The sequence below is a fragment of the Callithrix jacchus genome, chromosome 11 (assembly GCF_049354715.1).
Source record: "Callithrix jacchus isolate 240 chromosome 11, calJac240_pri, whole genome shotgun sequence".
Taxonomy (NCBI): domain Eukaryota; kingdom Metazoa; phylum Chordata; class Mammalia; order Primates; family Cebidae; genus Callithrix; species Callithrix jacchus.
In genome coordinates this window covers 27,544,451-27,559,290 of record NC_133512.1, presented here as the reverse complement: position 1 = coordinate 27,559,290, position 14,840 = coordinate 27,544,451, and the positions used below count along the sequence as shown (strand labels likewise).

General features: G+C 51.4%; 2 protein-coding genes across 3 annotated transcripts in view; one reads left to right on the top strand and one right to left on the bottom strand.

The window, feature by feature from the left end:
* CRHR2 (corticotropin releasing hormone receptor 2) overlaps positions 1 to 4,139 on the bottom strand; it is a 44,199-nt gene extending 40,060 nt beyond the window's left edge. For both annotated transcript variants that reach the window (XM_035253512.3, XM_035253513.3), the window contains exon 1: positions 3,979 to 4,139. In XM_035253512.3, the coding sequence (XP_035109403.1) occupies positions 3,979 to 4,065 (87 nt within the window). In that variant the 5' untranslated portion in view covers positions 4,066 to 4,139. The remainder of the gene's footprint in view (positions 1 to 3,978) is intronic.
* Positions 1 to 14,840, top strand: part of INMT (indolethylamine N-methyltransferase) — a 57,118-nt gene that overhangs the window by 3,049 nt on the left and 39,229 nt on the right. The window lies entirely within an intron of this gene.

Below are 14,840 nucleotides of genomic sequence, written 5' to 3'. Positions count from 1 at the left end.
TCCTGGCTCTGCCACGTACCAGCTTAGTGGCCCTGGGCACATGAGCTCACCTCACTTCCTCATCTGCAAAATGGGGATAGGATGGTTTCAACTCATGGGGTTCATATGAAGCTAAAAATAAGTGAGGTGCGTCAGTGCCCATAATAGGTCCTGTAGGGCTGCCAAGTAAAATCAGATATGTTTATTGAATAATCCACCCCCCATGGGTTTGCAATGACTCTTTAAAAATTAGAATTTTGAGAAAGACAGACATCACATGTTATCATTTATTTGTGGGATTTAAAATTCAACACAACTGATCTCATGGAGATAGAGAGTAGAAGAATGGTTAGCAGAGGCTGGGAATGGTAGGAGGGGATGTGTGGGGGGGGGAAGGGTTAATGGGTACCACAAAAATGAATAGAATGAATACGATGTGGTAAGTCATAGTACAATAGGGTGACTGGAGTCAGTAATTTAACTGTATATTTAAAAATAACCAAAAGTATAATTAGATTGTAACACAAAGGATAAATTCTTGAGGGGGATGGATACCCCGTTTTACATGACATGATTTTTACACATTGCATGCCTGTATAAAAATATCTCATGTACCCCATGAATACATACACCTTCTATGTACCCACAAAAATTAAAAATAAAAAGGCTGGGCGCAGTGGCTCATGCTTGTAATCTCAGCACTTTGGGAGACCGAGGCAAGTGGATCACGAGGTCAGGAGAATATCCTGGCCAACATGGTGAAAGCCTGTATCTACTAGAAATACAAAAATATTAGCTGGGTGTGGTGGTGTGTGCCTGTAGTCCCAGCTACTCAGGAGGCTTAGGCAGGAGAATCGCTTGAACCCGGGATGCAGAGGTTGCAGTGAGCTGAGATTGTGCCATTGCACTCCAGCCTGGGGGTGACAGAGTGAGACTCTGTCTCAAAAAAAAAAAAAAAATTAAAATTTAAAAAGTTAGAATTTTGGAAGAAGTGATTGTGACTGGCTAAGGAATCCTTAAAATGGTTTAAATTAAATAAAGTAGAATATGATAGCTAGGAAGCTAAAGAGTAGTCCAATAATTCGTAATACCAAATTAAGTAGCCATTGCCCTCAGACAGATTTTTTTTTTTTTTTTTTTAATACTGAAACACCAACAAAATGGCAAAAACAGAGACTAAATTAGCTGGTAGGGCTAGAAAACACTCAGAAGGGAGTTGAATTTTTGGGAAAAGTCATTCAGTGAATTAGCTGCTGGCAAATGGTCCTGGAGCCCCTGCCCTGCAGACCCTCAGTGTGGGTGTGTTAGGGGGCAGGGTAGCCTTGGTCTTTGGGATGGGCCGGACAGGTCAGGGAGGGTCCAGGGACCGCTAGGGACTTCTCTGTGTTCTATTATCTTTGCTGAGCCTTGTTGGGGCAGATGGCCCTACCAGAAGCCAGGACCTGGGGCAAGAGGTCACAGAGGTACATTCCTGAGACCCTGGGGGATGGTGTCTCCCTGTCCAAAGCTCCAAGGAGCTGGACTCAGCCAGGAGGGGCTGAGAGGCTCCTGGGATCTTCACAGAAGGGGAGGCAAGTGGCATTGCTGAGCCTCTCTAAACTCTGTTTCCAGTCTGTGAATAAGTGACCCCATCTTCCCTGTGTTTGAGTAAGGTGTCTAATACCACTTAACAGCTGCAAGATTACTGCCTGCCTCCAGAGCATCTTCCCGAAGGCCTCCACGGGGAACTGGGAGCACTGGGGTCAAGGCTGGGTGGGCTCCTCCAGCTCTCAGTGTGCCCTGGGCCCCAGCATCCTCCTCACTCAAAAGCACCAGCTGGAACCCTTGCAATTGCAGAAAAGACCAGTCCCCTCCCTTGCACAGAGAGCTCCCCATGAACTCAGATCCCGGTACAGCTCTGCAGTCTCCCACAGATGTCTTCTCAGAGTTGGGGCCCTGGGGCCTTCCCCCTTCTCTGCACCTGCTCTCCCCCATTCCTTCCCTTGAATTACTGATCCCCATCCCCGCAATGCTGCCCACCTCCCACCAGACTCCCCCCATCCTGTCAAGGGCTCTCACACCTACACATACTTCTTCTGGGCCCATTTACTGAAACTTGTGAACATAGACTCCTTCCTTTCCTACCAGGCCCCCTTCTGGGCTATAAACTCCACAAGAGCAGGAGCTAGATTGGCGTTCAGACTCTGGGTCCTCCCCGTGGTCAATCTTCCTTAAACACTGGATGAATAACTGAGAAGCTGGGCCCTCCTGGGCTGCCTTCCCTCCCTACTGCCTGCTTTGGGTCCCAGAGTCTCAGGACCCAGGAAAAAGTCCCATTGCCATGAAGGCTCAGCGAGAGGAAGGCTGGGCTTTGGCATCAGAAAGACCGAGGTTTAGTGCTTTCCAGCTGGGTACATGCTGAGGGGCTGTGGGCAAGTAACTGGTCTCTATCGAATCCGGGATCCTTGGGAGAGCTAGGGGTAGGGCCAGGGATGACCCTGAGGGAAGCTGAGCCCATGGTGTTGCCGTGAGGATCCCAGGGCACCTCTGGAGCAGCCAGCAGAAGCTTCCTGCATCCAACCACCTTGGGTGGCTGGGCAGCGTGGCTCCCAGAGGGATGGCTTGAGGGACAACCCTTGCCCCAACACTCGGATCTCCTGGAAGGCACCTATCTAGAGAACAAGTGGGAGAGGGCAAGAGAGCTCAAAGCCCAGGACATCTTGCGGAGTGGATGGTAAACCCCCGTGCAACCTTCACCCATCCCAATTGCAGTCTGCAACATGAAAAGGCTCAGCAGGTCTAGGGGCCATGTTCCTATCAGACACTGACCGCAGCTCAGCATGGGACCTGCCTCCCACCTCTCTCCTCCACCTGGCCTGGCCCCCAGGAGGGTGGGGACCCTTGTGTCATCATGCTCTATCTGTGGTGCCTGGCACGAAAGCATAGCTGGCATTCACTGTGTGCTCGCACCACATCAAGCGCATGATGCTGAGTGCTTGTATTACCTCAGCGCTCCTCACAGCAACCTGTTCAGTAAGCACCGATGTCATCCTCATTTTACTGATGAGGAAACTGAGGATTCGAGTAACCTGTCCAAGGTCACACATTAAGCAGCAAAGCAGGGATTTGGATCAGTTTTCTTGGCAAATATCTGTCAAAAGACTGTTGAATGAAGTATTCTCTTTATGCATATAGGGACACTAAGCTCCAGAAAATGGTCCCCAAGGCTGCTCTGTAGTGGAGTCAGAACAGGGACAGGCCTCTTAGCTTCCACTCTGGCTCCCTTCCTCAAATTGTGAGGCCTAAGACAGGTCACCCTCCCACTCTGAGCCTCTGTTTCCCCATCTGTAAAATGGGCAGAGGGCTGAAGGTGGACCATTCCCACCAACCTCTCCCCTACTTCTTCAGCTCTCTCTTGGTAGCCACTCTGCATCCCTTCACCCCACCTCCCATTGGTGGACCCTGACTCTGGGCAAAGGCCCATGGTGTGGCTGGCTGAAGCTCAGTCTTGAGAAACCCTTGGAGAGGCTGGTTCTCCCAGAAACCGCTTGGCCCTCATGGCTCGTCTGGTACTGGGGGCTGCCTGATTTCAGGCACTGAGAGGAGGGGTGGAGACAGGGCAGCAGGCGCAGAAGGCAGCTCTCTGTGGGTCCCTCGGGGGAAGGGTCAGAACTAAGGGTGGGCTGGGGAAAGAAGTCAAGGAACCTGCAGGAGAGATGGAGGGGGGATCGTGGGGGAGGGGAGAGAAAGGACAGGAGACAGGGAGCTTCTGGCCCTGAGGTAGCCAAGTTCTGGACGCTAGGGTGTCACCCCAGAACCCTCCGCTTACCCACAGCGGTCTCCTGGTCTCATCCTGGCTGGCCTCACAGTTTCATCTTCCCTTCCCCTGCCCCCTCACCCAGGCATGGGATCCCCAATCCAGTCCAGCCACCAGGCCCTGAGACCCCTGCCCCCAGTCCTGAGTGCTGGGGGCTCGTGCTCCTGGCACCCACCTTGTGGACTCCCACTCCCTGCACTTACTTGGAGCAGCGGTGGGAGGAGGCAGAGCAGGCAGAGGAGGAGGTGTGGGACATGGAGGAGGCCTGGAGGCTCTGAGGGACCCCTCATGCCAGTAGCGGCTGGGGGTTAGGGATGGAGCCCGCTACCCGCAGCAGTGGCCACACCCCGGCCAGCCCCGCCCCACCCAGCCCTGAGGGGAGGCCAAGGTAAGGCCCTGGACACGAGGGGGTATTCTCCACCCACCTCTCCCACAGGGCCGCGATGACCCCGCCCCACAACCCATAGCCTCCAGGTTATTTATAGCCAGTGCCCGACAGCAGCTGCTACCCTGCCAGCCAAGGGGCAGTGCGCTTCCTCCAGCCTGCAGAGAAGGGGTTAATCCCTTCCACCTGCCACCAGCAGTGCTCGGGGCTGTAGCTCCCCAGGTGGGAGACAGCAATTGAGAAAGGGAAGAGTGGGTCCCAGGCGGTGGTCCCTGCTTGAGCACGGCGCTGAGCCCGCACTGCCTAGCCCTTACCTGGGGAGCTTTTATCAGGGGTTAATGTCCACTGGGAGGACTCAGCCAGGAATGTGGATGCTGGGGTATATAGTAGCACTGTGTCAATGCTACAGCTGCCCATTCTGTTGTGGGTGGGCGAGACAATGCTCTTGTTTTTGGAAAATATGCATTTAGGATTAAAGGGGCACCATGTTTCTAACGTATTTTCAAATGGTTCAGAAACACACTCACATAGATAGATATATGGATAGAACAAGAGAGCAGATGGGGCAATATGTAAGTTGTTGGTAAATCTGGAAAAGGGGTATATGGATATGTTTTGGATCCTTCTAACTTTTCTATATGTTTGAAATTATATCAAAATAAAATTCTTAAAACAACAACAAAAAAACCCCCAAACCAACAGCAAATACAGCTGTGGCAGGGATCACCCAGAGATTCAGATGATGTAGCTTGGGATGGGGCCTGGGTGTCTGGGTGTTTCAGGAAATGGCTAGGGATCCTGATGTCAGGTGAGTGAGCAGTGCTGTTCTCAGGGGGACAGGTCCAGCCTGGGGCTGGGTAGGGCTCACGAGCTGTTCCTGTCAGGTGGGTCTGGTGCAGGGGGTTTAAAAGCTTAAGCTGCGGTTGCACCTCCCTTGTTGTTAGGATCTGAGGGGAAAGCATGTGAGGAATGTGATTAGGGGGGCACCAAGCTTTCTCTCGGAGGTGCAGGCAGTGTGAGGAGAGACCTTGGCAAACTCAGTCCCAATTTAAGTAATTCAGACGCTCTGTGCTCCTGGTCTCCCTGTCTGAGACACTGGACACTTTTCTCTCCTTCAGTGCCCCCTCCCTATCCCCAATGCCTTCCTCCAGGCAGCCTTCCTGGCTGTTCCAGCTCCTGCCTCCCTCTCCTGTGAAATCTCGCAGGTCTGAGTCTGAAGTCCTGCCTCTCACTGGTGTGGACTGTTCTCTAAGCTCGGCGAGGATGAGGTTGAGTGTGGATTTGCCCCAACCTTCCCCTCCTCATTTTCTCTTCCCCCTTCCCTCCTCTTTTGTACAGAGCTTAGTCTCAATGGTACAGAAAAATCTTTATGGGAAAAGTGGAGGAAGAATTGACCATATTTCCCAATTATTTGAAGGTGGCAGGATGAAAGTGCCATCCCAAGTTCTAGAGCAGGATTTGGCTTTCCTGGACCCAGCCAGATGGGCTTGGTCAGAGATTGCTCCTTATAGAAAGTGGATATTTCCTATAAAACACCATAAGGTCAGCAGGACTCTGAGGGCTAGGCAGACTCTGAGGGCTAGGAGGACTCTGAGGGCTAGGCAGACTCTGAAAGACGGCTGGGACAGTTCCACTCAGCAGCCTTCAGCTGGAGGTCTCCAGGGACCAGCCTTACAGCAGGCACTGAGAGCAGAGGCCAGCCTTAGAGTGTGCAGGCGGGCATGGGAAGAAGTGTGGGGAACCCATGAGACCTGGGCATCCATAACTGAAGGGAGGTGGGACATGGCACAGGCACTGGGCCAGCTCAGGGGAGTGAGAGGGCACTTCCTGGGAAGGTGCTGCCGGTGCATCTTGAAGGGTTTAAACAGACTGAGGAAGGGAAGACCCTTACTGCCAATGGGAAGTCTCCTGAGCAGAAGCAGGGAGCAGGGTAAGTGCTGGGGTCCTGGCCAGGTGAGGCAGGCTGGAGGGAAGCCAGATTCTCTGCAGCTTTAGGAGGTTCTGGGTAGCAGTAGGGGCTCAGCCCAGGTTCCTCTCTGGGTGGGGTGTTCTGGGTGCCTGTCTTAGCTTGGGTGTCTGTAGCAGAATACCTTTCCCTGGGTGGCCTTAACAACAGACATTGATTCCTCTGTGTTCTGGAGGCAGGACATCCAAGATCAGGATGCTCACATGGTCAGGTTCTGAGGAAGGCCCTCTCCTGGGTTTCTCGGTGTCTGCCTTCTTGCTGTTTCCTCATGTGGCAGAGAGATTGGACTCTTGTTTCTTCGTCTTCTTCTAAAGGCACTACTTCCTTCCTGGGGGCTCCACCCTCATGACCTCACCTAACCCTAATTACCTCCCCAAGGCCCCAAATCCAAATAGCATCACATTAGAGCTTAAAGCTTTAACACAGGGATCTGGGGGACACAAACATTCAATCCACGGCAGTGCCATTCCCCTGGTTTTCCTTGTGCTCTATTTAGAAAATAGACACCCTTTCACAACGTAGAACCTTCTTAGAACTGCCCTGGGGCAATGAGAACCACTTTTTGCACATCCTCCCAACTCCATGAGGGCATCCTTATTACTGACCGATGGGTGTTCCTTTTCCTGGAGGTGGAAGAAACTCCGAAGTGTCATGGATGCTCTGGAACTCCTTATGGAACCAGGCAGAGGCTGGGACTCTGCCTGGAATCATTTCCATTCTCTGTCCTGCCTTGCCTCGTCTCTTACCAGTCTCCCCTGGGAGCACTTTCTTTATGCATCCCTGCACGGGAATCCTCACCTTCAGGGAACCCCTCCTAAGGGAGCCCTAATGGTCAAAGAAGTCTGTACTTGATCCCTCTAAACGGAATGTGTTAACAACAAATAATACCAATTAAAAAAAAAACAAACAAAAAAAACCCGAGCCTGCAGGGTTTCCTCTAGACAGACTTTCACTTTCTGAGGCTACCGGTGGTGGAAGAAACCCTGCCTAGCGATGTGATCTGAGCAGGCTAATAACAACGGTATCATTTATAGGCTTTGTGTTACTAAGGGCAGGTTTTGGAGACAAAGGAGGCTTTATGTTTTTGAAAATGCCTTCACGGCCCTTTTTGGTGATGAAAGATGAACTCAGCGTGATCTAAAAAAGAAGCTGGTGGAAAGAAAGCGAACTTGCTTTGTAAAGCAAAGCCATTGAAATGACTAGATTGAGTGTGGATCCCAACATGGAGAAAGTGTAGGAGGGCTAGGATCCGGGCTCTAGAAAGGAGGAGGAAAAAGAGGAGGAGAAGGGACTGGGGGCACAGGCCAGGTCCAAGCCTGGATGAACCGGGAGTTTCCCTGTGGTGGTGAATTGTCAATGAATGTCAATCCCTCATCTTCAGAAACGTCTCTGATACACAACAGCCCGTGCCAGCAGTGAATGCGGAGGTGCTGCGTCCTGTTGGATACAAGGTTAGGAGAAGTCAGAGGCTGCAGGAAGTGGGAGCTGAACTGGATATTTCTTTGTTTTGTCCCAAGATGCTACTGTCCTTCTGAGAAATGCTCCATCCTCTACTCCAAAGTGTTGCTCAGCCTTTTCCCCCATCATTATTTACAAGGAGGCTTTTAAGGTATTTATTTTTCTAACTGCCCTCCCTCCTCCCATGAAATTTTAATATCACAGACATACTGTATATCTGTTATATACTTGCCTCTTTGGAGGGCCACAGACCATTGTCATATCCGATGGTTCTGCCTCCTAAGAACTGATTTTATTCCCCTGGGAGCAAAGAGCAGGTGTGCTTTCTCCAGCCCTGTGATCTGGCTAGCAGCCAGCCACTGTGGATTGGCCCAATGCAATTGACCAAGCTGGACAATGAGAGCGCCTCACCCCACCGACCACGGTTGGTCAGTACAGGAATGGACAGCTGATCTGAAATTACTCAGTCATAGCCCTCCTCTGGGCTTTTCATGTTTTGAGACAGGGTCTTACACTGTCACCTAGGCTGGAGTACAGTGGCATAATCGCAGCTCACTAGCCTCCACCTTCCAGGATCAAGTGATCTTCATACCTCTGCCTTTTAAGTAGCTGGAACTACAGGCATGGGCCACCATGCCCAGCCAATTTTTCAAACTTTTTTTTTTGTAGAGACAGAGTCTGTCTCACTGTGTTACCTAGGCTAGTCTCGAACTCCTGGGCTCAAGCTATCCTCCCAAAGTGCTGGGATTACAGGTATGAGCCACTTTGCTCAACTGGGATTTTAAACTTTGCTCCAAAGAGAGGGCCTACTCCTTTCTTGTGAAAAACCAGAGATGCCAAGTATAGCGGTTTCATTGAGAACCAAGCCAAGAGCACCGGCAGAGAAGAGAGGAGGAGAGAAGGGCCTGGTAGCCTTTGAGGCCTCAGTTCCAGTTGGACCTGCAGCCAGCCTTTCCTCTGCCTCCAGTAAGGGAGCTTTCTAATAAACCATCCCTTATATTTAAAGGTTATTTCTGTCTGTTGCTCACTACCCACAGAATTGTGACCAACACAGAAGGGTTCAGGAGCTGAACAGAAGTAGACTTCAGAGTAAAAAGTGACCAGGAAAATATAAGACACCCCATCCACTTGCCTGGGAACCAGCACTGTTGTGGGGAGCCTAGACCTCCTGTAAATCTAATGGGATGGGGTGGCTGGGTCATTGGATGTGGCTGTGAAAGGAAATGGTAACTTTGAAGGGCTGGAGGCCTTAGGGACACATGTCCCTGAGCAGGGGAGGGTCTGCATTCTAGAAGGTTTGCTTGGGTAGTACAGTAGTCTTGGGTTGGAGGTGGCAAGTCTGGAGTTAGGAAGTCAGCGTGGGGGAATGCAGCAGCCCAGGCAGGAAGAGATGAGCTGGTCCTTGCAGTCCAGGGAAAGGCAGCATCTGTCGAGAAAGGGACCACAGCCCTGCCTTTGGGGCCACCACACTGACCCCATCTCTGCCTGCAACTAAAACTCCTCAGACCCAGTGCCATAGCAGATGAGGTGCCTCGGGTCATGCAGAGGGAGCTTCCTGCTTCATCCTGACCTTGTGGCTGGGTGACATTCCCTAGGTTTCTGATGCTATCTCCTTAATTTAGCTGTGGTCACACCAATTTAGCCTCAGACTGCAGATTCTGCTCTTGCTGTGCAATTTCTGAGCACAATTTTACAGCCCTGTTGTTTAATTTTTATTTTTTCCCCATGGGTTCCATGAGATGTTACTTTGATCCCACTCTCTCTTTTTTTACTCCCAAATCCCAGTTCAGGAAGGCCAGGGCAGAGCAGGAGTGACGATGCAGTTCAGTTGTCACTGGTCTCTAAAGAAAAACAGGTCACGTTTGATTAATAGAGATTAAGTCAGCTCTGGTGGAGCTTCTACCTGCTATGAACAAGCCCTGAACTTTGCGCCTGAGAACAGCTGTGAAACCTGTGTTTTCCGGAATAGTCCAAGCTCCACTGCCCAGTGGCATCAGGCCTGGCTCTGCTTGTCCTGTCTGTGGTTTCAGGGCTGTGCTCTGTCCCATGCGCAGGCTCCTCTCAGGAGCAGGCACCGTGGGCTGGGCTGGGCAGAAACCCATGGAGGGGATCCCAGGTGGTGCAGGGCAGGCTGAGGGAGTGGCCTGTGCCAGGGTCAGGCCCCCACCCTTGCTGCAGAGTTGGCTGTGGCCCACGTGATGCCTAGCTTGCTCCCTCCACTCTTCCCCCCTCTCGGTTTTCCAGCCCGTAAAACAAAATACTACCTGTCAATGGTGGCCATTGTGAGGACCAAGTGAGGATCTGCACGGACAAACTCTGCCTAGAAACGTGAGGGTTGCCATTATTGTTGTTTCAAAGTCAATGAACACTGAAGACCTACTAGGTGGAAGACCCCGTGCAAGGCCTGACTGTGGGTGCTTAGAACAAAGTAGGTTCTTAGATGTCAGGTGAACAAATGAACAGGGAGGACCCTGGGAGCCTCAGGGCAGGGGGCGTGGAGTGGCCAAGGCTGGGGTTGCAGGCTCTAGATGTCATGACCGATGCCTGCCTTTCCTGGACCTCTACAAGAACACTGGGCCAGAGGTTGGAGACAGTGTTTAGTTTGAACTTAACACAATTTAATTTATTGAGCAACTATTAAGTGCAGGGAGAGAAGACACAGTGGTTGCCCCAGCTTGGTGGGGGAGACGACAAGGCAAGAGCTCTGGGGGGAGTGAGGAAGCATCATCAACCCATTCACCCTGCCAGTGGGGCCAGGGAAGGCGGCGTAAGGAATGAGGGGAGCTCAGCTGGGTGAGGCTGGAGGTGTCGACAGCAAGTGAGAGAACAAGGCAGGCTCTCAGACCAGCAGGTGGTTTGTATGGGAGGCATCTATCATGGGCAGGTGCCTGAGGAGATGTTTTAGCCAGTTTGGGATATGGAGCAATACCATAAACAGTATGACTTACAAACAGTAGGACTTTTTCTCACAGTTCTGGAGGCTGGGAAGTGCAAGATCAAGGTGCTGGCAGGTGGTGTCTCGTATGGACCTACTTCCTGGCCTGCAGATGGCCATCTTCTCCTCGTAGCCTCACAGGGTGGAGACAGAGCAAGCTCTCCCATACCTTTTTATAAGGACACGAATCCCATCATGAAGGCTCTGCCCTCCTGACTAGTCACCTCCTAGAAGCCACATCTTCTAAGACCATCGCATCAGGGGTTAGGAGTTCAGAATTTGACTTTGGGGTGGAGGAGTGGGACATTCAGTCCATAATAGGGGGGACTACTAGGGTGAGGCAGGGCTGTGGGCAGAGCTCAGGCCTGGGGCATGTGGGCTGGGTGAGGCAGCCATTGGGGGTTTCCACTGTGGGAGTGTCAAGGGCTGGGACGTGGGAAGAACAGGGTAGAGGATGGCTTGGCTGGGGCACACCCAGGGGCAGGGAGACCAGGCAGCGGACTGTGCAGGGAGGTGGTGGTAGCCTGATGCTGGTCCTGATGCTGCTACCCAGAGAATATTGGAGCCAGAAGGGACCCTGACAGTCTCTCAATTCATGCTTCCATCTCACAGGTGTAGAAATCAAAGCTCCATGAGGCCTGGCACCTGGCATTTTCAGAAGGGCCACCCCCCCAGAAGGCTTCTTCCTCAGCCACTTAGCTGGCCCTGTCCCAACCTCTTTCTGCCTGTGCAGTAAGACAAATCAATGACACATATATCTTCCTCTTGTTCTGGGCCACGTGGCGTCTACTGCACGGTGACTTTGTGGGGCCTTGAGCTTGGGGTTCCCCAGAGGGCAAGAGCCTGAGGCAGCAGGTCAATAAAAGGGGGGCGATCCATGGGGTTGGCAGATCCTGGACTCAACCCTTCACTGGGCAAATGCCAGGCTCAGGGGCTGGGCAGCTTGGGGCATTTCCACCTGAATGTGGGGACAGGGCCACCGGCCAGTGGTATCAGAATGGTGAGGCGAGGAGGTAGCCTTTTATAATGGAGTCAACCTGTGTCCAGAACAGCTGTCCTCCCCTTGGGCCATGGGAGAACAAAGGAGTGAGCCAGAGGAAACCAAAGCCCAATGCCACATTGACTTCAGGGTGCTCTCCTGGGGGCTGGCGGGATCTGGTGGGATACCGTAAGATTGAGGCCAGCAGCCTGCAGGGTTTGTCCTCTGCCTAGTTTAATTGGCCTGGAGCCTGAGACTGGGAGGGAGGATTCCAGTCTGGCTGTATGATTTATTGCCCTGGGAGAAAAGGGATTCATCGTCTGGGCCTCAAGTTTCTCATCTGTCAAATGGAATCGTCTCCATGGCTGAGCCAGGAGCTATTTACATTGCGCCTGGGTCATGGAAGACATGGGAGAAGTTTACATTCTTAGGGTTCCAGCTTCCCTTCCAGGGGTTCCCTGGGTCTCTGCTTGGCCGCTTCCTGGGCTGGGGCTGATGGTCTCTCAGGCAGACGCTGTGGTCATCATCATGGCCTGCCGGTGAGTGGCCTCAGCTAGCCTGTCAGTAAAGAGGGGTGGGTCCACTTCCTTCCACCCTGCTCTCCTCTTCACAGCCCTCAGTTGTTCCTGGAATGAACCAAAGCCCTGAAACAATGCGAAGTGGGGGACATGGAGGTATGGCAACTGCAGCTAGCACCTCCTGGCTCACCCCTCCCACCTCCCCAAGATACACCGAAGTTATCAACAATGCTGAAGCCTAGAAATAAGCCAGAAACAAGGAGATGTTTAAGTAATTGAAGCTCAAAGAAAGAAGTGAAGCAGAACAAGACTGAAGCCACTCTGCCTTGCCTTCCGCCCGGGAAAGGAGGAAAGCCGTGTTCCCACTGTGCGAGTGCTGCATTCCCCTTCGTCTCCCTCATCTGTATCTCTTACCATGTGGTGACAGCTGTCCCTTGAGATTTAACTCAAGTCGCTGTGAGCACGCTATCTTGACTCCCTGAGGGGGTTCAGTGACCTCCACGGGCATGTATGTGTTCCGGGGAACTCATGTTCTCATGGCCCCCTCTGGTCAGAGTTCCAGCTTATTTTATTTTATTTTTTGAGACAGGGTCTTGCTCTGGTGCCCAGGCTGAATTGCAGTGTCACCATCATAGATCACTGCAGGCTCCACCTCCCAAGCTCAAGCGATTCTCCCACCTCAGCTTCCCAAGTAGCTGGGACTACAGGTGCATGTCATCTTGCCCGGGTTTTTTTGTTTTGTTTGTTTTTTGTAGACATGGGGTCTCACTATGTTGCCTAGGCTGGTCTCAAAATCCTGACCTCTGATTTCTCCTGTGGACCCAGCCCTGGGCCAGCTCTGCTCAGGAAAGATGGGAAAAGGAGACCCAGGCCCATCCATGCAGATGAGACAGGGGGAGGAGGAGAAGTAGAGGAAAAATCCAGCCTCATTCTTGCGGGGCTGACTTACCCACAGGCAGGGACAGCCTAGGTTGGGTGTGAGCTGGTGGCAGTGAGAGTCAGCAGGAGGGATGGGAGGTCACAGGGGCTGGAACAGTCGGCAAAGGATCCCAGGGGAATCAAAGGATTGAAACGACTGGGTGGTGAAGCAAAGGGAAAGAAAGTGATTCCCATTGCTTCATGCTCTGGGAAGGCCATCGCAGCGCTATTCTTAGACAGAAGCCTGTGTAATGGGAAAGTTCAATCCCACAGCCACCTAAATTCTTGACTTCTGCCTGTCCAAATACAGGGCTTGGTGAGTTATCTGAAACTGTACTAATAACAGCTAATGCATATGTAGCCTTGGTCCCTGCTAGGCATAATTCTAATCCTTTCAGGTATATCCTATAAATGTACATAATCCCCATATAAAATCATATTGTTATCTGTGTTTTAGGGATGAAGAAACTGAAGTACAGAGAGCTCAGGTCATGGGCCCAAGGTCACAGTGCTAATAATAAGCAGGGGACCTAGGAGTTGACCCAGCAGTCTGGGTCAGGAGTCCATGCTCTTAACTGCCGTGCTATGCTGCCCTTCGGTGGGAAGGGCCACCCAATGCCTGCAGGTCCTTAGAAATACCACTCTTGTTTTCCCAGGGCTTGCTATGAAATGAGAGTATCACTCTCCCATCCCCCACCTCCTAGTCCTTTTAAATTTCAGAGCCCCTCTGGCCATCAACTACCCACCCCTCTGGCTGCAAGAGCAGCCGGGAGGCTGTTTGTGAAGGGAGAATTGGAATTTTTAAGTAAAATTTCTTTCTCTTTCTTTAAGAAATAAAGTTCTCTCAAACTGAGCACCGGAGCTATTGATTCAGCAATAATAGAAAGTATTTGTGCGGAGAACCACACCTCCTTGCACAATCTGCTAATGTTCTCTTTGGCAGGTATATAGAATATTGACAAAAGAAATTCAAATTGTCCTGAATTTCCCCCAGCTTCTCAGGAAGAAGGGGAAATTAGTTTTTGAACATGGTGTAAATGCCATCACAGGTGTCCCCAAATAGTGATTTTTTGCAGTGTCTTTTATTACATGCACATAGTAGGAGCTCAGTAGGAATTGAGTAGAGCCAGATTGCCTGGTGAGAATTCTGTCTGTGGCATTCTAGCTGTGTGACCTTGGGCGAGTGACTTCTGTTCTCTGGGTCACTATTCCCTTTGTAAAGTGGAGCTGATAATAGTACATTTCATGGTACCTACCCCTTTGGATCGTGGGGAACTACATGTATTAATCAAGGCCCCGTGGCTAAATCAGTGCCTGGCCTATCGTACACCCTCAGTCAAAGACTAGCTGCTACTGTGACAGGCTTCAGGTGGAAGAGTGAGTGCAAAATATGGCTGGGATGCAAGAGATCACCCTGGCCACCTTGTTCCTGATGATTGGGACCAGAAGTGCCTTTGATCTTTTACAGATATTTGCACCATCGAAAATCTAGCAAGAGTTGGAACATCAAGCTTAATTTCCCCCATTTTAGCTGCGCAAACTGAGGCCCAGAGAAGGGAAGGGCTTGCCTAGGCTTCTATCATTAGTCCCTGGCTGAGCTGAGACATAAGTCCCTCTAGGAAGAGGCTACGCTGCTTCTCCAGGTTCATTTCTTTATCCATGGCTGTGACCAAATAAGAGATTTGAAGGTCAGAGACTCAACGTACCGCCTTTGGGAAAATAAATCACAGCTCAAGTTGGCACACTGGCACTGAGGCACCAGCAGTCACTGCTAGGGAGGGACAGCAGCCCTCAGTTTAATAATTGGACCTCTAAGCCATATGACTAGTTAACCAGGGGATTCTTTCTGAGATGTTCTCACCATGGTTTTCATCCTGGTCATTGATGACTGAGCCCATTGGTAATA